At 38.6% G+C, this 19512-nt stretch overlaps 1 protein-coding gene across 1 annotated transcript; it reads left to right on the forward strand.

Annotated features, from left to right (window-relative positions):
* The first annotated feature begins 1701 nt into the window (after positions 1-1701).
* On the forward strand, positions 1702-15964 carry LOC119549757 (probable serine/threonine-protein kinase tsuA). The gene is made up of 5 exons (XM_037858001.1): positions 1702-2540; positions 10624-10672; positions 12287-12416; positions 13597-13712; positions 13994-15964. Coding segments are annotated over exons 1-5 (2268 nt in total). The 5' UTR covers positions 1702-2538.
* Positions 15965-19512: the final 3548 nt, after the last annotated feature.

Consider the following 19512-nt stretch of genomic DNA (forward strand, 5'->3'; position numbering starts at 1 on the left):
TCCCCTTTGATACAATCAGGGGTCTCATGGGTTATTCAGCGACAGATCATTGGCATGCTGACGTATTTATAACTAAACATTACTGAAAACTAATAATATTATTATGTCTAGTTTGGTACAATAGCCACATCACAATGAATCACCTCTTCATTTTAATCTTTATTCAACAAAATATGTCTAATATGTATACTCAATTGTTGAACAAAAATAATTTATTTAAAAATAATGTCTCTTCACCTACGTCTTTTTAATTTCTCCTATTTAGTGACCGAAATAAATATTGCTTAATTTAATCGGTGTACGATTTGTGCTTTGTTTTTGGGTCGTTGGCAACCAACACACACAATTTGATTTACAGCATGATCAATAAAACTGCCTGATACAACTGGCTGGCTAATCGATCAATATCAAAATGCAGGGGCAACTTTGCTAATGGCTCGCCAACTGGACCTTGCCCAATATCGTCTGGCATTTTCCTGGCGCATTCGGAATTTGGTATTCGAAATTGGGTGGGTGACTAGCTTTTTTTTTCTTTGTAAAGTGGAGCAGGTGGACGCCACCTAGAGATCATTACTGACCGGCAAACCTAGTTCTTCTAAATGGAGCAAACATTTCAAGGAATGGAAAACGCTAACTTGTCGGTCTCCTTATTTATGATCATTGCAGCTTGGTGGGTGTTTAAAATGGATTTTGAACAGCAAAAAACAAAGCTTACAATAGTAATTTTACTTGGATAGAACAATTTAAATAAAATCTTAATATTGCAAATAAAATGGAACAATGCCAGAACTAGAATCATTTCCAATTCCAAATGCTTGCAAAATTCTGTTAGGTCAAAACAAACATAAAATGTTCTTAACATTAACTCCAATAAAAAAGAAACTAAATAATACAAATATTACTAGGGTAAGAAGTTAAAAGAAATTTGGTATTCAAAAGGTAAGCAAAAAACAATAATATTGTAACCAATTCGTGGATCAACCATTGTAAAAACAAAGTATGTAAATAATAAATGAAATTTTTTGTGGAAGCATATATGAATGTTTAGCTATTTACAATTTTTATTATTTTAAGGAATAACTATTAACACAAAATGTTTTTTTTTATAAAATTTGTCTATTTGCCTAGACAATTTTGTGATTTATTTTTTTTGTAACATATTTTTATGAAATTTAAGTAAAAATAGTCTTAAATTGAACATTTTTAACAAAAGACAATTTTAAAAAGGTTTTGTAATGCTAAATGGTGTAGTTAATAAAATTTTATAAATAGACTGAAATAATAAAAGTCACTAACTATAGAATTATGCTTTTACATATATTGTAATATAAGAATTATGTATTATTATGTTATAGCCCACGTAAAACAATTAAAATTGTATTTTCTAGTTTTTAAACGCAAAACCTTTCGAGATCTCTACGTTCAAGAATACACTTTAGTGCTTTCTTCTACCAGTTACACACATTCTACTTTACAGAAATATAGATTATGAATTTTTAAAATATTTAGCAATACCATAAACTTTTTTAGGCTCTCGACTTTAATAATATTGATTATTAATAATTATTTATTATTATTATCAATTATGTTCGAGTCCAACACGTTTGACGCAACTTGTTCGAACTGGTTCGAGCGAAACAACGAACGAATGTATCTGAAAGATACGTTTAGTATTTCAGTTCAGTTTCTTTTCACCTTTCGTCGGTTAAAGATCGCTGCCAGCGCAACCAACGGATAACCAAAGCCAATACCCAGCAACAAATGCCTTGGAAAATATTTTTGAAAAATTCCAAGTCACATTCCAAACCAACTAATTCAAGCGAGCCTGATTAATTCGATTCGATTAATTAGCCAGAGGTGAAAAGTGCATTGCGCGGCTACAGATACTGATTTTGTTTTAAAAATCGCACACCGAAAACCAGTTGAAAAAAATAAACACAGTTGAAATATATTTTCGAGTGCCCCAGTGCCAGTGCAAAAAAGTTCCCGCAAAATAAATCAAATTTTTGTGCAACGCAGAAATACACAAAAGATATATTCGAATAAAAAAACAAAATATCGTGTCGTTGTTGCGTCGCTGTTGACAGAAGTGCAATACAAGTATATAACCCAATAATAATATATTTATTACTATCAATTACATATTATTAATCAAAAGTAATAAAATACGCAAATCAAGGCGAAATATTGCATGCAGATAACAAAAAGTGCGGTTGACTAAATACAAATTGCAAGAATAACAAAAATAAAACAAAACTGAAAACACGCCCGGATTTGATTGCATTTTTTTGCCGTGTAGTTGTAATTTTTGTTGACGCCGCTTTTCTGCCCAAAGTATCAGATTTATATTCGCCGTATATATTCGAGTTTATACGAATTCTGATTTCTGTATTTCCGCTCGGACTCCAAACTCAGCAGAAAACTAAAACTCTTTCGTCAGTCAAATGATAGACTCGCGACGATACTACGCACAAACCCATGTTGGATTATAATTTATACCCTTAAATTTGGGGGCTACAATGCGGCCAGAAGTATACGATGTAAGTCTTGTGACTCAATATTTTGGGTTTTTCATCCTAATGATAATATTTTAGTTCTTAAAAAATACAATATGATAATCACATACTAAATTCGGGGAACTCTTTTGTACATTTTTATGAGTATTCACAAGAAACTTTTATAGTAACGATAAATTAATAAAAAAATACCGAAGCTAAAAAGAAATCGCTTCATGGAAATAAGACTCATTGGTTTAAGGTGCAAATTATCAAACCATCAATTTTTTTTATTAGGCCTTGTAAACCTTTTTAAAAATAAGCTTGTCTTGTGTTTATGGCACTTCAAGAAATTCTTTGAAGTACTAATACATTAATTCAATACATAATCTTTGTTCGCAACAAATACATACTTTAAAAATATTTTAAAATATCTAAGGTTTGTTGAAATCGAACAATCGGCTTAAAAATCCTAATTTTTAGAGAAGTGTCCTTTTTGAGTCCATAACTTTATGTCGAGCTGAAATCGGCAAATCCCTGAACCACGTGCAAAGGGAAGAGAGATGAACACGCCATGCCCAAACCGAAAACCGAAGGCAAACCATACGCAATCAAAGGAATAATCCGCAAATACCATGACCTGTGTTCCTCGCTCCCTTTACTTTTCGCACAATTCCCACACAAACACAGACGCAACTATAAAACTAATATATATAATAAATGGAGGGCTGTTTATCAGGCGCAACGCAATTTCACTTAAAAAACAATATCCAAACACAGATCAAAAGCACAATTATATGTTCGAAACAAGAAATATGTACGAAATGTGCCAAAGACCAAGAGTCTCGGTTGCATTTTCAGTTTCAGTTTCGATATCTCGGTTTGTGTTTCTGTTTCAGCTTCAGGTTCAGGTTCAGTTTCAGGTCCATAATTGCCGTTTATAACTTGTTATGGCACCAACACATGCAAACTGTCAGGATAAATCAGCTTGTGTGTACTCATTCCCTGCTCCTGTGTGTGTACAACCCCTTTTTCGAAAAACTTTCGAGGGTTTGTGGCGTGTTCTGATCTCAGGACATTTACCTGAGTTATAAATCAATTGCGAACGCGCCAACCCTCGGTTTAAATCGCTTGCAAAACTCGCAAGGAAAACTAAACCAAGCTAAAACCTTTAAATCCAACTAATTCTGAATAATTGCTCCCCATCTCAATCACAGTCCACACACACCTTTTCTCGAATAATAAACAAGTTCAACATTTCATAAGGCAAACATTGCCACGCCCCATCAAAAATATTTTCGGAGAGACCGATAAGAAACGCGTTTTTCTGTAAAAATAGACAATATTTGATTTGATAATTCGAATTTGTTCGCTTCTTTTATTAATTAAACGGAAATACGTTGAGATAACACCTGAGAACAGAATTTACGGGCTTGGCCCAAAATCGATTGATAAGCACGAACAGCAGCGGTATTTTCCAGGCCCAATTGAAGATCCATTAGGAGAAGATCACCGAATGGAGCCACGCGAAATGTACACATTAATCTACACCCTCGAGTGTTTTATGGAGATTTATGATTTTTTGGCCCGAGGCACGAGGCACGAGCTCAATTGCCAAAACATCATAAATACATCTGTGACTTGGCACATATTTCTGTGCAGCTTTGATTAATGCAATCGAGGAACCCAGAAACCGAATCTCGGCTCATTTGCTACCGTTAATGGAGGCCACACAACCTTGGCCAAGTAAACTGCACTCTTTTACATTATGAAAGTATCAACAAGTTCATTGATACATATATTTATAAACCAATATATATATTTCCCAGAACTCTACCAATCTGACTATGTTAATTAATATTAAAAATATTGAGTTATCATTAAACGTGTCCAGGGTACGTTCATGTAAAGTGTACTAAACTTTGCGGGTATTAACAGACCAACAAAAGTTTGTTGGCGCCCAAAGCTGCTAAATGAAATGAATGTCACATCCAGGTTTATAATTAGGTTACGCGCGGATGGAAAAAGCTGTACACGGAGAGTGGGTTGGCGAAAAAGTGGCTTAAATAATTGGGTCCCCAAACATATGACGCCACGACGAGAAATCGGAAATCAGTGCTAGGAAACGACCCCAAAAGGCACGTCCCTCGGTGCCCTGCTTTTCCATACAGAGATAACGACAATGATGTACGGCATATAGAGTATATCAAACGATTAGTCACATTGGCAGCTGGGATCAGGGGTTTATAAATAAAATCGCCGACGGCAAATGTCGCGTCACAAAGTCGCGTCTGAATTCGTTTATTATTATCACCTTACAGCATGAAGAATTCGGTTAAGGCATTCCGGACACACTTCTACCACCTGTGCGATTTGAATTCGTCCGGTTTGCGGCAGGTTGAACCTGAGAGGAGTGGTGGAGTTCTCGATGCGATAAGCACCCAGATATCTCGATTGCCATTTTGGCGATCTTCGATTTGCAATAGATTTGAATGGTCGAATGCCTTTATGGCCGGCTCAATGCCAGTGACTAAGTGGCCAAGATCTGGCCAAGTCAACCCCAATAATAATAATCCCCTGATCTGAGCCGACGGGCAAGTGCTCCCCGGTGGAAAATAAAAGAAACGAGTTCCCCCTTATCTTATCAGCAAAGAACACGTTCAAACTATACGCCACGGCGTACTACGCGTACTACGTCTATACATATATATTGGTCTATATCTACATTTTTGTGTGTACTATATATATGTGCACAAAATAATAACAATACGCCAAAAAAGAACCATGCGGCCGTCAAGTGTTTACTGTTTGTTTTGCTTTTTCGCATAGTACTAAAAGACCCTATCAGAAAAGCCCCACCCCCAAAGCTCGGCCCCTCGAAGGGCTCTATGAAATTTTACTACGCTTTGCGTTCGCTTTTACAACTCGATGAAGTTTTCCACGTTGATAAGTTCGCTTTCTATAAAGGGCAATTTGAAATATTTGAGCAGTGCAACGGAGACGGCTGATTAATTGTTCGATTTAGGCCAAATATTTGCATTGGGCATTACGGCTGCACAACGATTGTCGTTGCACCTGACCCACAATGCTGGGTATTGGTTGTTTTATTGGTGTTGTCATTGTTGGTATAGTGTTTCGTAATGAATAAAAACACAACAAATACCACAAACACACCCACTTTTGGAGGTCCCACGAAAAATCATCAAAGATAAAACGCATCGATGGGAGATTTTGATGAATTAGAAAGTTAGTTTCTTTGAATCCCCCCCCCCCCCCCCCCCCCCCCCCCCCCCCCCGCCAAAAAAAAGCCTAATCAGCTTAGCGATTGATTTATCTTTTCGGTTTTATTGTTTAGGTGATTTATTGGCAAGCCGGCTATCGACGGTTATCAGATATTTACAGTAATGTAAAACTGACTTTTATAGAACCATAACGCTTGATAAGGTGCCCGATTTCGATATATAATTTCACCGACTCCCTTTGAAACCATATCAAAATGTATTTGCTTAGCCATTTAAGCCGGCAATTTAGCCGGAATGGAAACCAAAACACGCGTTTTCCCCCCAGTTCAGGTGCAAGGCAATTATTATTTACTTCCAGAAAAGGTGTCATATTTGAGTAGCCCGCGCACAAGTCCCTAGACAAACTCAATGGATGCACTTGCCATGTTTGCCTTAAACTCGCCATCGTCTCATCGATTTCGTCGCCATCGCCCCGTCTCTTTCCTCAGCTCGACACCCGTCTCTTTCGCACTGTCTGCGAACGGTGTTGACACTTTGGGAAAGTTGCTGAATGCTTAACAAAATATATTCGCTGCCACTTAAGTAGCCCGGACTTATCAAAAGGGCTGAGAGCAGCGCGGAGGGCCGAAAGCCGCTTATCACCTCCGACGGTGCAGCTGTCCCGGTGGCGAAAATCGCATTAGATACAACCCCTCTATATATATAGTGGTATTATAGTGGTTATGGGACAAAAGGGGGTGGTCACACAGCGCAAAAACATGCTATAGTAAAGTTCCTGATACAATATAAGCAATTAACAATCCGATCTCAAAAAGACTTTTGTAAGAGTTCTATTTAAATGCAGTTAAGATCATATCAAACAAGGTTGCTAATAAGCTTAGAATCCCTTTTCTTTAATTTTAAATTTTTTTATTCCCGAACTTCAACACATTTTCCCTAAGTGCATCTAAAGGTGAGAAGGGCGGCCTGCTAATGAGGCGAGATTTGTGTGGCGGCACGTCTACTTTTTCAGCATTCCAGCATTTTTCTGCCATCTCCCCCGCAGCCTTGACATCAAATGATTCGTTCTCCTATATAATATCTACTGAACAGACTGAAAAACAACATTAGCTTATCGCTGGGGTACACTGAACTCTCACGGATTCCCGTTCCCATTTTGCCGCATTGTGGTGGTGGTGCTCCCTATTCTATTTTATTTGGGGCGTTGCTTTGGTGGCTACAAGTTCAAGAGGTTTTTGGTCGAGAGAGGGTAGCAAAAGGGAGATGGATGGGAAAGAGCCCTCTTGGTGCCAAAAGTATGCAAAGCTTTATGGCTTGGTTAAACAAATCTTAGGTCTTAACTTTTAATTAAAGTAGTCTGGAAAGTGGCCAAGAAACTTTACATAAGTTATTTGGAAAAATCTAGGAAAAAGTCAGTGATTTCTTAGGGAATTAAAAACTTAAGTTTAATTCTTTTAAGATATATATTTAACAATCCACTTTGTTTAAATAATTTATTATTACTGCTTAGTACTCTAGGATTGTTTTTTTTATGTGTGACATTTTCAGCCCAACTTGTTTGTATTATGCAGCCCAACTCTTGTCGGCTCTTGATCACATTTGCATATTGTTCTAAATCTCAAGTCGCATTGAAATACTTCACATTCCCAATCCGAAACTGAATTTGAATCCGAATCCAATTGCAACTCCCACTGCCTGTTGCAGTTGCAAATGCAGTCGCTGCTGTGCACATTATACATATAAATATTGTCGCATAATGCCCACCATCTCGGCGCCCTGCTGCAAAAACAATGGCAACACAAAACTGGCAACTGTCAAAGTCAGTTGAGTACTTGTGCACACATGGGGTATGTGTGTATCCATCCCTTTCAGTTGGGAACTTCATTAAGTCGGGACAGAGTAAATACGTAAAAAGTTGCAGTTGCAGCCGGAGAATATCCGGGGGTTTCGAGGGATTCCGAGGGGTTTCCAGGGGGTTCCGAGGGATGAGGCTTAGGGTTGCTCGGCGAAAAGCGCAAGGTGGATGATGTAAGAGTATTAAGTAACATTCAGTTCCCTGCAAGCCACCCCTTAAAACAAAAGGAAAAAATTGCATTAAGTGCAGCCGGGCAGGCCAAAAAATATACAGAAGTAAAAAAAATATATATAATATGGGGTGGCCATCATCATCATCATGGTCATTACAATCACAATCAGAATTATACGCACAATTGACAGCATAAAATTTCACACCAGAACACGTGGCAGTTGACAGGGTAAATCGGGCAGTTACAGGACCTTAATTATATGATGGATTACCCACAACTTCCCACAACACGTGCCCGCAATCAGAGTTCAATGCTATCACTTTCCTTGCCGACTATCTGGCTGAATCTTTCTGCCAATTCATTTTTCTGTCCAAATACTTTGGGCTCTAATCTAATCGGCTGCGCATTCCATAGATGCCATATTCATTTTGTTTAAATACGTGTATAGTAAGTATACACGAAGTTCGGGCTACAATTATGCGGCTATATATTGTGAGTTGGAAGCAACAAGTGTTAAAGTCCAGATGCCAACACGTGCCCGGTTCTCGAGAGAGTCGGAGATTTGAGGCCCAAACTAGTTTGCATTCGATTCCAATCGAATCGTATGGAAAAGACCTGGTGCTTAGCATATTATCGATCGATGCGATCGGGGCAAAAACACTTGGAGTTTAATTTTAATTTTAATTTCCAGATTTATATGTAGTCACAATCGAGTGGACAAACTAATTAAAGGCCTGAAAATGTCGACGGCGATTAGATTGCACATTTCAAATGTGGTCGCTGTGACGTACAGGTAGATGTTATTACGAAAGGAGGTTCCACTGTTTCTCTCAGACTTTGTGAATGAAAGCTTCCTCGTTGGGGTGGTCCCGGTCCCAAAATAAAATGTGAGCACGTAGCGAAAGGAAAACTTCTCAATCCAAAACTATATACATATCCATATCTATTCAGTATTCAGGGCACATTTGAGGTGCTGGGCCGGGGCCCTACGATATTGCGTAAGCCAGACCAAGGAAACTGGGGACTCAGCAGAGACCCTTCTTCTGGCTCCGTTCTGGGCTCCTGTCTGCATACCAAATAAGGTAATTATGAGTCGCAGAAGCGAACAAAAGTAAAGCACAGACGGAGGCGACTGGCCATAGAAGCGATATCGAGTTACATACATGGGAACCGCTCGTACACAGGAAAAAAAAATTACTAAAATGGAAAAGGTTTCATCAACATAGAAAGTGTATTTGGAAAATATATACACCGTTTGTTAAAACCTTATAATCCAGCCAATACATAATTTCATCATTTATTGAAAATGATATCAACAAAGTTACAGCCAAAAATAATTTTTCAAATGGAAAAGACATTAATAACATAGAAAATATAAATTGAAAATCAAATAATTTCATCATTCATTGAAACTGTTATCAACAAAATTATTTGATATATGACAACTAAGTATTATCAATTTTCATACCTAAAAATATAACTATATAGGTATGAGTTAGCTCATTGAAATGTAATTACAATTTTCTATATGTTGGATATTTTTCTGCCTGTATTGGGGGTTTGGGCCTTTTGTCTGGTCTTAGAGAACTCCTGAACTTTGGAAGTTTCGGTTTCAATTTATTTTATGTTTTTTTGTTGTGCGGTTACCAGCCCCCAAAAAGTGCTTTTCTTTTTGTCTAACTACCTAAGTTAACTGAAATTTCGTAAACTAATCCTATTGATCTTTCGGCAGTAGCTTCACCATTCGCTGGAAAAGCGCTGAAATAATTTACAGAGAACGCAAGCTAAGCATAAATTGAAAAAGCTTCAAGTCGATTTAATTGCATGCCAAGCTGGTACCGCAAAAAAAATAATAACACAAAACGTTTGAAAAAATGTTGTTCTTTCGGCGGGAATTGTGAAATTTCATTTAGAATGCCCGCGTGTGTTTGCACATTTCAAATGAACTTTATTGTCTGCTGTGAAATTGAAAAATGATAAAAATCGCACGCCACCAGGCATTTGATTTGGCAGAGTTTTTTATTTTTCTTTCTTTTTTTTTCGGGACTGCCCACTGAGAGGGTTAGGGATTCGGATTTGAGACCAAAGGCTCTGCAAAATCGCCTCCTCCCGGGGCTGTTTTAACTTTTGACTCTCGGTCGCTGCATATTGATTTCTCGAGCTTGATTCTTTGCGTTTTCACTTTTCAAGCGCAGAACAGAGAGACCTTCGTCTCAAGAAACTACCCTTCTGGGTCTTGAGTTCTGTTCTTGTACGCTGGTTTTATTTATTTTTTTTTTTTTGTAGTTCAGTTCAGTTCAGTGCTAAGCTGAAATCAATGACCTTTTGGGCCCGGGGATTAGTTGGTCGTGAAACAGAATATGCAGTGCGGAAAGTACAACAAAATATGGCAAGACTTGTTCGCCTGAATCGATAAAATAAAAGAAAGGCAAAAAATATATATGAAGCACATTTTTCTCTGGCGTTTTCCGAGTGGCCACTTGTGGTCACTTGTGATGGGGTGACATTGAGCCAGAGGCACTGGAAGGGCTCTCCATGGAAATCCGATGGATACGTGTCGTATTTTTTATTTAAAAATATATTTTTAGAGATCTCACGATCGGCCGTAAAATGACTTAATTGTTGTTAAAGACGGAAGTTCGTCTCGGAGAGCAGACAAAAACAAAACGAATAAATTTGAAAACAAATCAATAAAACCAATAATAATCATTAATAATAATCTGTAAGATTTATGCAAATGTTTCTCCTTTGAATCACACTCAAGTCTTTATTTATAGTGGCTAGCGTAATTTTGTTGTTAATACAAAAATACTATTGAACACTGTATACTCATTTCGTTTATTTTTCGCCTACTTGCAGGTTACTACAGTTCACGCTGCCCAATGTCAGGACTTTTATTATACTGATGGTGAGTTTTTGTCCCACTGTGACTACTAAATCTTGATGCTAAGAGACGATTAGCATTTTAACGACCTACGTAATTGAAAAACTTGTCGTATTTATGGGCTTTGGACAGTTTTTGTGGCGAAATCCGTCGAACTAGCATAATTTACTATTTCCCAAGAATACTTAGGCCAAAGCCTTGTTCCAGTTTTTGGCTTTTGGCTGGGCAAAAACCATCTGGAAATCTTCAGTCTCAATCGAAAGCTGCCTTGTTTTCAACACACTTTGAATAATTATCTTGAGAAATGTCAAAATATTTTTATACGTTCGAGAGATTGAGTGTGTGTAATCGAAATTGGAGTGGGGGGCGAAGCAATTCGGAGTTTTGATATGGGGAGCGTGTGTACATTGGAGTGGCTCTCGGTTTTGTGGGGTCTCTCCACTTGAGGCGGCCCATAAAAAATAATTATAATTATTATTATGATTATGATTGTTACACATACACGCTGGGGAACGTCATTGAACTATGGAAAAGGTCGCACGGCATTCTCTATTTTTTGTTTTTTTTTTGGAGAAGTGCAAACAGAAGGCCTTACTCTCCTTCCATCCATCTTTTTTGGAAAACTGACATTGTGTCAACGTCAACTTGAAGTTGGAAAATATGAAGAATGTCAACAACTTGGGAAACTCGAATCGATTGGTTAAGCTCCGATAAATCGATTGGCACGCGTCGATCTCCGTGCTTAGGTCAATTTGTTTTCGATTGTGCATACAAACCCATCGCTTACCCATCCGAAAGCCCAGTTAAGACCTCTGCTAAAGTCCAGCGTTATTTTTGGCCATTCCCCCATAAATAGCTGACAATGGTTACTTGTCGTCTTTGGTGCCGTGTGGTGAAGAGGCCTCATGAACATTATTAAACGATATGATGTATGAGTCTGGACGGATCTAAGCCCCGATAAATACTCGATTTGCACTCGCCACGCCTTTATATGTCATATGTCTGGCCCATTCGCTTGTTTTGCTGATTTGCATATTATCTTTATCATAGAATAATTGCGATACCATTCGAGTAGTGGGTCGAAATTTGATTGTTCAAAGGTCAAAAACGTGCCATTGACGGTGGGCATGAGACATACACGTGTCAGGTGGTGAAATATAGTTATAGAAGCCTAATTTCCGTCAGGTGATTTCTAGAAGAAATTGAATTTCAAGATCCAAGCCATATCGAGTTAGTTACAGAATCATTCTTGCAAATTCCCAAGCAATTAAATTCCGTAATAGGACATTTATCGGCCACATGCTCTACCAATTTAAATGCATGGGAACCCGCTGCCCAACGCAGTTATCCCACTATCTGCAGAATGTCAAAGCTTAGGACAACATATCCCATTGAGAAACCAATTACCTGGACTACCATAACACGCCTAATGGCCAGTTGGCCAGTGGGCTCAACTTTGACCATAAAAATTTTCGTGTCGCATGTGCGGGGCGGTGTAATAAAAAGCTCATCGTATTAATGGAAATTTATGGGGCAAAAAAGGGTTGCGTTGGGGCAGGATTAGTCGCCAGATGTGGCCGTAATGCAGATGAATCGACCATTAATTCGAGGTTCTCTTTTCTCTTTCCACTTTTTCAGGTTGTGGTTGCTTTTGTGAGGCCAGCATGCGCCGCGAAAAATGTTTTAACACTCAGCAAACACAGCGAGCTTGCGCTGCACATCAATTCGCACGGCAAAGTGACCGCCGAGAACATATTGCGAACATATCGTAAGTATATCCAATACTATATCTTTTATATACCATATATCACCAAGAAAATAAAGCATTGCGATCTGGAAACGTACTGAAACAGCTCTTACTCACGCAACTCGCGTTCATCAATTACCATTGGCATTTAAATTAAATTAGCATTTATAAAAGTATTGCTATAGATGCGTATGTCCGCAGATAAAGACAGGCCCCCTTAAAATTAACAAATGAAAAATTTTATTTTTTAAAGTATTAAATAATATATAAAATGTTCCAGTAATACAGCTAACATAATTTAAGAAAATATTTTAAATTTTAATATTGTTATACCTTTGTTCCCCTTTAACAAGTCGAAGCTAGCCAATTTGGCCTGTAGCAATATTTTGAACTCTGTCTGGGTCTGGGTCTTCGTCTGTGGCTGTGCATATTGTGTGCTTAATTAAATTATTGGTAATTTAATATTTGATTGATGTTATGAACCGCGCCGAACGGCGCCCATTGCGGTTTCGTCTTGTTTTGTTTGTCCGGCCGCTCTTAATTTATTCGGAATTCATTTGCTGCGGTTTCCAAGCCTCTGCTCTGGAGTTCTGAAGTTCAGGAGCAGCCCTCGTTTCATTGTGGGTTGATGGCTGAGCGAAAGTGACAAGATCAGGCGCCGCCTTGCGTCACTGATAAGTCGGAAGGGATTTTTACCGATCAACCGCCTTATGCGTAAATTAAAGCCCAATTCAATAAAAACGGAAACAGAATTGTCAGCTCGGCATTTTATCTTATCGGTACGCAGGTGCTACTGGGGCAATTTGATCGATTTGCTGGCTCTTCGAAGGTCTTCCCCCAAGACCCAAATCCAATAGTCTAACCCCACTGAAATCGATCGGAAATTATCAGGCTTAGGAGTATTTCAGGGTTAAACCCTTGCGCTAAGAAAGAGTGAGAGTTCAACGACTCAGCGCTGGTAATTGAATGGGTCGATTTACTGATTCCATCAAATGTTCCATTGAAAAGGCTCATAGTTTCAAAGGTTCTAATCAAAAGCCCCTTCATAACTTTATCAAAAACCTTTCAATTAATTGGGTTATCTGTATGCGCTTCAAGTGGTTCCAGTTCCAGTTCCATTAAATATTTACACAATAGCCGTCGCGGTTTGTTTGCCAATAATTAATTAAATTTTGGATTTTGCCATGTCTCTGTTTTGTAGAATACTTCACGATGGAAGCTGTCAACGATGTGTTCAGCTTGGATTTCAAAATCACCATCTATTCGGCGGATGTAGACTACTATCTGTGCTTTCATCAAGGCAGACTGGTTGGAAAGGTGAGTTTTCTTAGATATTAGTCAGGGGAAATTATTATATATTATACCCTGGGTTTTGATAATTAGTAAAACAATTTATCTAAATGTATATTCCATAAAAACGTATGTTACATTTTGATATATTTTCAAGTCTTTAAAATAAAATATTAAACTAGAAGTCTTTAATACTTTTTTTTAATACCAAGGCCTAAAAATGAAATATATCACAATAAAACCCCTTAAAAATATACGTTTAAAGCCGTACTAAGTTCCTTCTCCCTTATTTTTTTTGCTTATTTTAGAAAAACGCCACAAAGGACTGTCACTTTAAAGAGGGGATATTTATGGGCAATCATCACTTTACCAGCGCCTACAATCCAAACCTGCGAGTGGGTTTCAAGGGAAACTTTAAGCCAATTGGCTTGAACGATTTCGCCAAGCCGAAAGTGATGAAAAAGGCCATATTATATTTCTTTCCTGTTAGTGAGGAGAGATTTAACTCACATTTGGCTGAAGTTTTGAGAAGCACTACCACTACCACTACCACAACAACAACTACATCAACCACCACCACAACAACAACAACACCACCCAGTACTAAGAAAATCAGCTCCACAACAACAACAACAACAACAGCAAGCCCAGTGGCGGTCACAAAACGAACGCGTTCAAAGTCGCGTCGCCCAACAAGTATTAATAGCGATAGTAGCAACAGCAATATCCCCGAAAAGATCAGCAACAGTAATAGCCTTAAGACCCACAACCAAGCCAATAGCAACAACAATAATAACAACAACAATAATGAGCTGGACCTGCAGCAGCAACAGGTGATCCTGCAAAGGAATCGCAAGCAACATCGCCGCCAGAGGTTGCAACAAAAGAGGCAGCAACAGTTGCAACATCGCCGTCGCCATCGGCAATATGGCACAGTGGGTGTGATGGCCCAACCGCAGCCCAAAAATCTAGTGGTACGTCATCATCACAATAATGCCACCATAATGGAGCGACGACGACGTCGCCGCTTGGAGCGGCAGCAACACAAGTTGCAGCGTGAGTTGTGGGAGCAGGAGCAGCGGGAGGCGGGCGAAAGGGAGCGGGAACGCGAGCGGGTGGAGCACCTGCCCAAGGCCACCTCCTCGGCCTCGTCCTCGTCCTCCTCCTCGTCGACGGCCACCTCAACGGCCCTGACCGCCACGGCCGCCTCGTTGGCACCCAGCGCCTTCAATCTGGTGGCCATTATGGCCGCCAGTCGTCGCAAGCGTGACAGGCGAAAACGTTCCGCCGGTGCAACAGGTGGCGGTGCGACAGTTGGTGCGGGCTCAGCGAGGGGCGGCAACAGCGGCAACAGTCCGCCCGATGCTGATATGCAACTGGTGGAGCTACCCTCGCAGCGATTGCAGCAGCAGGATGACCACCATCCACAAAATGAATACTCAAAACCCTATGTTAATAGTAACTTAAACTTAAACTTAAATGTAAACCAACTAATTGATAGTAGTAGTAGCGCTAATGTTAATCATGCAATACCTGCCTTGCCAAAAAACTACAACTACTTGTACAGTAACGAGCATTATAATTTGAATACTAAAAGTAGCACGACTGATTCTAGTAGTTTAGACGATAGCACTAAGTTCGATAGTCCAAATAGCCATAGCCATAGCCATAGCCCTAGCCCTAGCCATAGCCACAGCGCGTTCAATCAGAATATTGACAATAATCTTAAGCAATTAAACGATCGAATTGACCTTGTTTCAACCGAAAATCAAGTTGAGACATCAGTGACCGAAGAAGGTGACACAGAGACAGTTACAACCGCAACTGTTGTGCAGAATCGCAATCATATTGATGCTAATAATATAATCGACGATAGCTATCCGAACGACGAGGAGCACGAAGAGCTGATTCTAAAGAAACTTCTTCGTGGCCTCCACAAGCTGCAACAGCAACATGTGCAGCAGCAACACCAGCAGCAGCAACAGCACCAGCGACAACCTAATATTGATAACCCTAATGAAAATATTAATGTTGTTAACGATAATCAGAATCATAATGATGATAGTGGGCTGCTGACAAATAATAACCATAATAGTAATTACAATGAGCAATTTGCGAATGACGATGAAACGATACGAATTCAAAATAATAAATATGAAACACATATAGTACAATACAAACATGCGGTAGTTATTTGGAAAATAGTGGGGGGCTGTCTGCAATTTTTCAGCATTTTTAGCAAAGGTTTTGGATGGAGGAGAGTCCTGAGAGTATCATGAATGCAAACAGCATTTGGCTGCAATACAATGATATTATCCCTTATCTCTTATCAATCTACGGAGCAGCTTACCGTTGTGCCAACCAGTGTTCTACACTGTTTGTGTGGCGGCAGAGATCGAGCAGACTAATTTCATATGTAAAATGTGAAGCAGCCAGCGGTCGGCTAAAACATTCCAGAAAAATATGGCCGATTCTAATTTCAATAGATGGGATGTCAAATATCTTCACTATCTTCATATATTGGGGGGTCTACGGTAACTGATATAAGATACAAGCAATACAAATCGAACTAAAATGTTTCCTTAAGTAAGTACTTAAAATTATTTTGTTACTGAATTTATAAATTATTTAAAAGCTTTTCTTCATAATTACGTTCATGATTTACGATCTCTGACCTGTGAAAATATTTCCCCAAGATCATCTCGCAATCCGGAAACATCTATGGCAACATTTAAACATTTTTGTGATCAGATCACCCCATTGGATTATTCAAAATGCGCATTCCAACAAATCGTAAAAAAAAAGCCGACTGAAAAATATCAAAACATAATTTGAAAATCGTGTAACAATTGATAAGAATCTACAACAATGTGACAATGTGTAAATCTCCTGACTGCCTGACCTCAATCTGGTCGGATAACAATAAATTATGTGGCGGCCAAAGTCGCCACAAAGTCGCGTGCAAAACGCGTGGGCGATTTTCGAATATTTCCACCACATCTTCTTTTGTATTGTGATTTCGAGCGATCGGTGGAAACTATTTGATAGATGTTCGGGCCATGTTGACAACGCATAAATCATAAATAAAGATTTCATATTAATTTATGCAAAGTACCCGAGATGTATGGCGTGTCTGAAATTAATTAACCAGCGTTTTCTGTGTCGCAGCGACACATGCAAATTCGGCTAGCTTTTCAGGCCCCACATCGGATTTATCAAGCAACCTGCGCTTGAAGTGTCCAGCCAGCCAATCTCTGTCCCCTCCGAGAGCTCTGGCCAAAACAAAGATCTCTCTTGGCCAACTGGCGCCGTGTGTCTGTGATCGCGCCCCTAAGCGAAAATTAAGTAAAAAATGATAAAAAAATCAAAAAAGCCCGAAACGAAAAACGCCACGCCAACGCCTTAGACCGATATTCACATATTTGGAGTCGGCAAATGCCGCTAATGAAATTTTATTATACTCTCGCAGCAATAATTTATAAATTTGTTTGACAAAAAATAAATTTGTTAAGCAATAAATTTAAATACGCAAAGCACTTGCCACTTTTGTAAAGCGCTCTGCTATCTGTTTGCGAGGCTATCGAGATGCTCTCACGGTTTGGGTTTCTGTGTAGATTTTATGATAGAATCTTTGGTTTATTAGCGGGCGAATTTGACATTGGATATATGGGTTTTTGAGCTAAGGTCAGTGGTCAGAATCGAGAATCTTCCTTATTAAAATAAGACATTTTTGTAATTTTATCTAAAATAATCAGGAGTGCCTTGATCTGCTTTAAAATGCAAGAGGAATTTGTATATTTTAAGAGAAATCATTTGAAGAACTTAATATTGAAACAAAATATCTTAGATATATACAATGTTTTATAATTAAATTTGAAGAATTTGTGTACCCATTTATTATATTGAAGAAGTACATTTTAAAAAATTGTTGTTACATTTTATAGTCAGTACTTGGTATTATTAATATTGCCTTACTGCTAAAAAACTGTTTCGCTTACAAAAACAATTATCTACATTTATCACGGAACTTTTTCGTAAGTTATTATTCACGCAACACGTTTTTCCATAATTTGTTTTTAGAATCTTAAAAAACTGACTAGTCCCACCCATCGCATAAGTTTAACGCTTAGTCCGACACTTAAATGTTACACCTTCCCTGGGTGGATGAGCAGGTTTTTTTTTGGATGGAGGGGAAGGAAGTGGGAAATATCAAAAACCCAAACAAATAAAATTCGAAATTTGCATTAGAATACGTCTCGGTTTGGCGTCAAAATAACTCAACAGCAAATAGCTCACTGGTTTTGAGTTAAATTTATTACCCAAACCCAAGTGCAAGAACAACGTGGACAAAATCAGTAAGGAATGTCGGTATATATATACTTTTGTATGCATTTTATATAATTTTATTACTTTCTGATTTTCGGCTTGGCGCCTTCGAGATTTCATTTGAATTTTGTGGTTACATTTTTTCTCAGCTCAACTTTTTGTTGTCGAATGTTTATTAGCCAAATTAGCGTGTCAGGTGAAATTTAAGCAGATTTTAGTTGAGCATCGCCGGCTGTTTATGGGAAAATGATTAGATCCGCTTATGGCCGGGTATCGGTGAGATGTTTTTATGCGTTTATTTTTATGACACTTATTCTAATGAAGAAACATTTTAAGCCTTGGCTTAAGTGACGGAAATGCCTGCGCAGTCTCAGCGGCTCTATACCCTTCCCCACTTTCAGAGACATTCATATTCATGTTGATTTTTTAACCATTTTTCAAGTGCAGCTTAAGCGGGTATTAAGCCAACTTTGACGACAGGCGGCAATTACGTGAGATTAGTTTGCATCTTAATTTAATTGTTGCAAATTAAATAAATTTGCATAAAGGAAAAGTTGCGTTCACGGCAGCTGATTGAGAAATGAGAAAATAACTAGCGATATCTTGTTGATTTACAAGATGATGGGGGTGAGGTGAAAAAATGATGATACTAACGGGTGTGTTAAGGATGAAAATATTATTTATTTTCTTATCCGAAAATGTGTTCAATCTCTCTATTTAAGGTAAATACATTTTTTTAAAGCTTGTGCTTATACATAATTCATTGTGGAAGGTCTTTGACAAATCGCCCCCTTTGTTTGAGATGACAAAAGCCGATATATTTGCCAAATACGTAAGCACTGGGATCATAAAATCAATTTCGATTTATGGCCATTATAATGATATTTATAGCAAACCACTAAAGTCACAAAAACCGCGTTAATGATGACCAAAAGAAATACGCGACGCTTATTAACAATTTGGCGCCATTTAAACGGCGACGAAATTTTAACACGATTTTTTATAATGCTATAACTAAATCCCAAAAAACAAATCTGTCTTCTATATATCGATAACAATGTCGGAGATTTTAATGGCATCGTTAAGGCGAATATCGAAAGGGGACCGTGACGGCATCAAAAACGTTTTACGACTTTGCGCCTTAGAACCAGCTCGTTCTTTTTGGCTTATTCCGATATACGGTCGTAGACATTTTCTGTGCATTCTATATACGATCCGATGGGTGGGAATTTCAATGATTGCTATGGAGGGGTACGAACCGGTTTCGGTTCGGGGGTACGGGTTAAAATTAAAATCTGACGCGCACTCAATTAAGTTTATTGCATTGCAAATCATGTTCGTAACCCATTTTTATGACAGTCTGAAGGTGTCAAGATGATTTGTCAATGTTTGGCCACGCCCTCGTACATCTCCGCCCCGATCGCCCCCCAAAACACCCCCTCATCAACCGTACTTGACCGTCGTAAAAACGCCGGTAAACAGTTAGCCCAGACACTCGGAC

Source organism: Drosophila subpulchrella, chromosome 2R (assembly GCF_014743375.2).
Source record: "Drosophila subpulchrella strain 33 F10 #4 breed RU33 chromosome 2R, RU_Dsub_v1.1 Primary Assembly, whole genome shotgun sequence".
In the NCBI taxonomy this organism is placed as follows: domain Eukaryota; kingdom Metazoa; phylum Arthropoda; class Insecta; order Diptera; family Drosophilidae; genus Drosophila; species Drosophila subpulchrella.